General features: G+C 57.7%; 1 protein-coding gene across 1 annotated transcript; it reads left to right on the forward strand.

Moving 5' to 3' along the window:
• The first annotated feature begins 878 nt into the window (after positions 1-878).
• Positions 879-6,985, forward strand: RHOC (ras homolog family member C). Its single transcript, XM_072967980.1, has 5 exons — positions 879-1,026; positions 4,138-4,301; positions 4,841-4,961; positions 5,274-5,404; positions 6,339-6,985. The coding sequence occupies exons 2-5, from the start codon at positions 4,146-4,148 to the stop codon at positions 6,510-6,512; spliced, it is 582 nt and encodes a 193-aa protein (XP_072824081.1). The 5' UTR covers positions 879-1,026; positions 4,138-4,145; the 3' UTR covers positions 6,513-6,985.
• The last annotated feature ends 345 nt before the right edge of the window (positions 6,986-7,330 follow it).

Raw genomic sequence — 7,330 nt, forward strand, 5'->3', positions numbered from 1 at the left:
AGGCCTGACTATCTGAGTTCTTGCTTTGCCACATACAAACAGCAAAATTTGGGCAAGCCACTTAACTTTCCTGAGCCTCAGTTTCCTTACAGGTAAAAAGGGATGGGTATACTTAACCCAAAGACTTACGATGAGTATTGAAAGCTATGTACTCTACTGAGCACAAGCTAAAAAAATGTTGGTAGACTTCCTCATCTTCCATCCACCTCCTCAGGCACCTTTCAGGGAAGGAGATACACATGTGCGTAATACCCAGTGCACAAGTCAGACCCAGCTGGGTGTCCCTAGCAGCACAGAAATAATACAGTGGGGATGGGAACTGAATTCCCAGCTGCGGATCCAAAAGGATTTCCAGGAGTGCCCTTTGAGGGATGGGTAGGAGTTGGAAATTCCAGGAAGGAGGAAGGAAATTGTGAGGTGGAACCAGGTGCCATGAATCTCAAAGGTTCTGAAAGGTCTCCAGGGCTGGGACATGATGTTGGGCTGTACTTACTCCGCAATGATTATAGGAGCAGAAAGTGGGCATCTTTCCCGGCCCCCTCTTGGGCGTCCTTTCCCAGTCCCGCCTCCCGCGAAGCCCCAGGTGGTGTAGGCGCGGGTGGTGGGTTGGCCACGGGAGGGCAGCAGCGGCCCTTTACTGACCCCACCCCGAGCGCCTCTCAACTTTCTCGTCGCCGGTCCGCCTCTAGGAGCTGGAAGGTGGGGCAGAGGCAGAGTCCTCGGGGGTCCCGCTCGCCGGGCCTCGCCCCGCCGCCCACTCCTCCACAGTCCAGGCATCTCCCCGGACTCCAGGGGCCGGAGCCCCAGACCCCGGGCCAGCGGCTCTGCGACCCGCAGGGACCGTGGGCGGGGGCCGGGGGCGGGCAGAGCCGAGGGCAGCGCGGCCCGCCCCTCCCCCTGCCGGGCCCGCCCCTCCCCGCGAGTCGCCCCTCCCCGCCGCGGCGCTGGAGGAGGGCGGGGCGGTGCCCCTTGGGTCAGTCTCTGCCTCCGGCACCGGCCGCGCAGCTGGGAGCGGCGGAGCGGAAGGTATCCCGGGTTGGGGCTGGGGGCGGCGGGGCGTCATGGGAGCTCGTCCCCGGCGGAGCACTTTCCCCCTTGTCCTCTTGGCCGGAGCGCGGGCCGCCTGCCCTCCCCTCCCCTCGGACGCGGCGTCTGGGCTGCGCGGGGTTCGGGCCGGCTCGGCCGCTCCCTGTCCTCCTGGGCTGCAGCGACGGGCCCCCGGGAATTGCCCCGCAGGGCCTCTCGCCTCTCAGTGTCCGAGCCGGAGTCCCAGCCCTTCCCCTCCCGGCTTCCTGGAACCTGCCCGGCCGTGCGAGGAGACAGGGGGCAACTTAGGTCCCCGCGAGGCAGCCCCGGCCCAGACGCTGTAGCTCCCAGGCCGGGCGGCTCGCTGTGGACCGGGGCTGGGGCGTGGGTCCGGGCCGGAGTTCGGGTGGAGGAGGGAATTCCCCCTGCCAGGCCGGTGGAGTGGCGGGAATAGGAGCCCGATGTGACCTCCTGGGCTGCCACTGCTCCGGGGGTCTGGACGCCGCCCTAGATGGTTTCTGGAGCCGGCCTAGAGTGGGAGGTAGGGGAGACTGGGAAGGATCCAGCTCCTTTGTGTGTGTGTGTGTGTGTGTGTGTAAGAATCCCCTCCCAACCCCTTCCCGCACACCTCAGCCTGGCTAAAGATTATCCTGGGGGTTTTGGGCTGGGGCACTCGAGGCTGAATCCAGCTCTCACTTCTGGTTTTAAAGATGGAGGATTTGATTTCTTCCCTAGACCTCAGGGGTGGTCGGCAAGGTACAGCGGCCCCTGGGTCATCTGGAAATCTAGAGAATGATTGAGGAGAGGGCAGCTGTTTTGTCCCAGGGAAGGCCCCAGGAGTTCCATGCTCCACTCCAGGCCTCGTGTGGGGTTTGGTTGCCATTCTTAGGGTCAGCGGGGCAGTTCCTCAGGGGCTGCCTCTCACAGGGAGGTGTTGTCCTTGTCATCTTGGCCTTGGGCTTTCTGGCTTGGCCTGGCCTCAGTCAACTGTTCTTCTGGCCCAATCAGAGCCTGAAGGGAAGGTCTTCTAATTGAGCCGGGGGCTCCAGATCATTTAATGCATGTCCTTGCTCCTCTGCCCCCCACCATCTGGTGCCACCTAAACTGCCCTGCTGGGGGAGGGCAGTGGCATACTCATGCCTGAGCAACTGGTATTCACCCCAGTGGTGAATACCCTCTATCCCTACATCAACACTGCCCATCCCAACTTGGGGCTACCCCAGCCTGTCTTCCCACAGTTGGACCAATAGAACTAGTGGGAATGGGTGAGGGGGTTGGTCACCTGGGTAGAATTTCTAGGGACTCCCCTTTTTGAAGGATGGTTTCCATAAGGGTGAATACCTTCTTGCCCCTCTTTTGGGGTATCTGGGAGAGCCCCTTTTGTGGGAGGGAGAATGTGGCTGTGCACTCTCAACGCCTATAAATTCTCTCTGACTCATATCCACTTCCCCTCATCCCAGTTTTGTTTGTGTGTGTGTGTGTGTGTGTGTGTGTGTGTGTCGGGGATGGGGGGCAGGGAGACACCCCCAGGATCTCACTGTTGAAAAGAACTAGCCTTGGGCTGGAGTATTCGCTTCCTAAAAGGCAGACCAAGGCAGGGGTGTGAGGCGGTGGTGGTATGTGGGGAGTAAAGGAGTTCAGCCTAGTTTGACAGGATGTGGGACTGAGAGAAAAAGCCAGGTTTTGGGCAGAGATCGGGTTACCATCCTCTTCTTTCTTAACTACTCCCTCCCTGGTTGGTGCTGGGACTGGCCCTCATTTGTCTTTTTTTGGGGGCTCCTCCCAGCAGCGGCTCTAGTCCCCCCTCCTCCCAACAGCCTCCACTTCATCTCAGCTCCAGAGCCCGCCCTCTCTTCCTCCTAGACTGTGGGCCTGGGAACTCCAGCCGGCTGGAGGTCAGCTCCTCTCCCCGGGGAAGGAGGAAGTGAGGCTCAGCTCAGGGGCAGGGAATCAAATCGGGGAAGGTGTGATGAACTGTGCAGATGCTCTTCGGTGTGTGTTGGGAGCGAGGGACACATGGAAACCCCGGGAAGCTGACTCTTTGCCCTGAGTCACAGGGAGGGGTGGGCAGGGCCTCTGGGTGAGCTGGACAGAGAGGGAAGGGGCTGTTCCAGGAAGTGGATGGAGGTGATTCCCTAGTGGATTATTCTCAGTCACTCTGCTGTGGTAGATGTGTGGCTCCCTACAGTGTGGTCATTGTCCCCTGCCTGGGGCTGAGTGACCCAGTGTTGCTGCCAGGCCCAGGAGGAAGGGGGGAGGAAGGCAGGCTGCCCGAATGTGGGCTGTGGGCACTGCCCAGACTGAGCCTCCTTTGTGTGAGTTGAGGCTCTGGGGATGGGGATGGGGTGGGCCAGGGAAGCCGGCTGGCTATTGCCGCTGCCCTCTGTCTGGGACTCCCTCCCTCTGCTCTCCTTTGCACCTCTGGGGTGGTATGTAGAAAAGGCAGCAGATTCTGGAGTCGCACAGCCCTGCTTTGAGTGCCATCCCTGCTATGACCCTGAATATGTGTCTTACCCTCAATGAGCCTCACTTTCCTAGTTTGTCAAGGTGCCCATCATAGTGCCTGGCACCTAGGGGTGCGATATGCTTTCCCTTGCCCACCCGCCAGCCTGTGGTCTTGGAGAGGGACTCTTTGTTTCTCACTGGGCAGGCATGACTTGTGCTGAGTGAGGGACAGTGTGTTCCAGATTAGACCTTCTCGATGATTAAACTTTAAAAGTATCGAAATCCTGGTAACAAATAAGTCTGACTTGAAACCCTGATATGATAAAAGCTGGCTCTCTGGACACGTCCCTAAGCACCTCGCTAGGTGTCCAGGGGCCCACAGTTTTAGTGGATTAGATTAGAACTCATGCTTTCTGGCTCCCAAGTGGGTGGTCCTCCCACCTCCCACATTTGTATTCTCACCTACTGGGGAGACCTGTCCCTGACCCTGAGGTCAGGAATTTCAAGCTCAGTTGCCTGAATAATTGGTCCTTGGCAAGAACATGCCTGAGCAAGCCCCACTCCTTCTCTCTGGATGCCTCAGTTTCCAGGGGGGTTTGGGGGGCCCCAGAGTGTTTTTGGACTCACTGGCTTTCCCCAACATCCCCACTGCCTCTTCCCCGCCAGCCCCAGCTATGGCTGCAATCCGAAAGAAGCTGGTGATTGTGGGCGATGGGGCCTGTGGGAAGACCTGCCTCCTCATTGTCTTCAGCAAGGATCAGTTCCCAGAGGTCTACGTCCCTACTGTCTTTGAGAACTACATCGCAGACATAGAGGTGGATGGCAAGCAGGTAAAGCAAGAGCCTCTTCCTGTCTCACCTTGAAACCCTGCCCCTATCACTTACAGATGACCTAGGTCCTCATCACTGCTGACCTTGCTCCACTGCCCCTGCTGGAATCAGCAGGAGTTAGGAAGAGAAACTGCAGTCTTAGGAAATCTGGATAACCACCTGGTTCTTCACACACTAGCTCTATAATCTGGGCCCAGTCCCTTCGCCTCTGGGCTTAAGCTCCCTCAGCTGTAAATTGGGAATAACGGGAAGGTCTCCTTCGAAGGGTTTTTGTGAGCATTAAATACAACAGTGGTGCTCACAATGGCAACTCAGACGGCACAAAGATCAAGCCCTGTTGTCTCAGGATTTTAAAGACTCACCTAATTTTTGTGGTGTAACAACAAGCATGGTCCCTGGCACACAGCACGTACTCAGTAGCTAGATGTGCAGTGAACCTTAAAGGACCATGATTTCAGAGAGGACTTCTGGGTGGCAGGTTGGGGGGGGGGTTGTGAGGGAGGTCCCTGGGCCAACTAAGCTCTGGCCCTGTGTGTCAGGTGGAGCTAGCTCTGTGGGACACGGCAGGACAGGAAGACTACGATCGCCTGCGGCCTCTCTCCTACCCGGACACTGACGTCATCCTCATGTGCTTCTCCATTGACAGCCCCGACAGTCTGGGTGAGGGTGTTGGCTGAAGGGAGGGGACTGAGAATTTCTGGGACTCAATCTACCAGAGGGAGCTCTTGCCTTAGCTCATCTCAGCCACTTCAGAGGCTGTGGGAGGGGTGCTGGGAGTCCCATTAGCCTCCTTCACTGTGGTAACTGGCCCTCGGAAGAACTTAGGGGAGGGGTTTTGATCTGTGAAAGGGATGGTCATGCTGAAGAGCCTCGAAGACTCTGCCTGCCATGGGGAGACAGAGGGGGCCTGGGGGGGAGCTCCATAGCCTAAGTGGAGGCACTGACATGACACCCATTGGGACATGCCTGCAGAAAACATTCCTGAGAAGTGGACCCCTGAGGTGAAGCACTTCTGCCCCAACGTGCCCATTATCCTAGTGGGGAATAAGAAGGACCTGAGGCAAGATGAACATACCCGGAGGGAGCTGGCCAAGATGAAGCAGGTGGGTGTGACTGCCAGGCTGGGAGCCCTTGGGGAGGAAGGTGCCCTCCACGGGCTTGCAGGCTGGTATAGAAGGGAGTCTCTCCCCTGGTGACTCCCTGTGTTAGGGGTGACGTTGGGGTCCACCCTACCCCCTTGTGTCCACACCTGGAGAGGGAGAACAGGAAGGGCCCTTAGTGTCTGATCCAGTATTTGATGAAACTGGCACAGGATGAAGTGACTTGTCCAAGGTCACCTGGCATTTTAATTTGTCTTTTGTCCATTCTGTGTGTGGTGTTGGGACTATTTAGGTAATTAAGAAAACCTGAACCCTCAGGGAGCCAGCTTATGATAGATGTTTTGCTTGAGGTGTGCAGGTCGTGCCACCACAATATAGCCGGGGAGGCGTGGGCTGGCGAGGATGTGGGAGGGAGGGTATTCTAAGAGGCTGGAAGAAAGGCCCCAAGTGAGGGTGAGGGAGCTGGCTTATTTGGGAGCTTGGTAAGTGGATGATCTCTAATCAGAGGATGACTTTATTAGGGACAGCTGCCAGGATGAGGAATATGGACTATCCTGCAAGGACAATTTAGACAAGGTTTTAAACTGGGGACACGTATGGTCAGGTCAGCATGTTAGAAAACTGATTCTGGCACCCTTGAGGATGGACTGGAAGAAAGTGAGAACGGAGGCAGGGACGTCAGATAGATGGCAGATACTCCTTTAGGCAAGAGAAAGGGTGTCCTGTGGGGTGTAGGGCCAAGAAAACTTTGGAAGTAAACGTGAGCCTTGGGTCTTGAGCTCAGAAGCTGCCCACGGTGGCTGGGGCTTGGGTGTTCTGTGGGGTCAGGGCTGGAAGAGATACTTGTTCTAGTTACAGTTAGGGGTTGGTTACAGATGGGAGTGAGGTGCACCTAGCCAGCAGCTTCCTTTTGACCTGTCACCTTCCACCTTTCCAGGAGCCAGTTCGATCTGAGGAAGGCCGGGACATGGCGAACCGGATCAGTGCCTTTGGCTACCTTGAGTGCTCAGCTAAGACCAAGGAGGGGGTGCGGGAGGTGTTTGAGATGGCCACTCGAGCTGGCCTCCAGGTCCGCAAGAATAAACGCCGGAGGGGCTGTCCCATTCTCTGAGACCCCCCAAGGCCTCCCCTACTACCCCGCCTCCCTTCGCAGGGGTGCAGAACCCCCCCCCCCCCGCAACCTCCGAACTCCCTCTAATTAGGGATCCCTGCTGAAGGCCCCCTTTCCCAATTCCCTCCTGCCCAGGACTGCATCGTATCCTCAGCCCTGGTGGTGGTGGCCTGGTGGCCGTAGGCCCTCCCTCTCAGCACTCTGGGACCTTAGGGCTATGTCCTGCCCTTCCAGAGCACAGTCCCTCCTCAAGTTGCCTTGGTCCAGGGGTGGGGCTCTTGATCCCTTGGCCTTCCCCAGAGGATCATCACACACCAGCACTTTATACACTTCTGGCTCACAGGAGAGTATGTGGGGCAGGGGTCTTGGAAGGTGTAGCCCAGAGTCCCGGGCCCCTGGTGTTTCTGCTTTGGGCAGGGGCCTTGTCTCTGGCTATACTTGGTGGGGGCATGAATAAAGGCCACAGGCTCCAACACGTGTGTAGCTTCCTGACTTTCTCTCCTGGTCCCTGTCTTGGCTCTAAGCCTGCAGTCCCATCTCTCCAAGTTGCTTGCCAGGTTGGCCCTCTTGTCTGCAAAGGCAGGCAGGGTGGAGTCTTGGAGAAAAGAATGAGGTCATGCCTGGCTCTGGGCCTTGGAGGCGGGTGAGGGGAGTGGTCTGGGAGCAGGGGCTAAACTTAGAAGCCTGTGGGTGGCTTCCCTGCCACCTCCCACTGGGTTTCCTCCCCTGGATGTGGGCAGGGGAGGAGGTGTGGGTTCCTTTCTAGCCAGGAGACGGGTATGTCCCTGGGCAGGGTGTGATAGTCCCACTCTCCCCTG

Source organism: Vicugna pacos, chromosome 9 (assembly GCF_048564905.1).
Source record: "Vicugna pacos chromosome 9, VicPac4, whole genome shotgun sequence".
NCBI lineage: Eukaryota > Metazoa > Chordata > Mammalia > Artiodactyla > Camelidae > Vicugna > Vicugna pacos.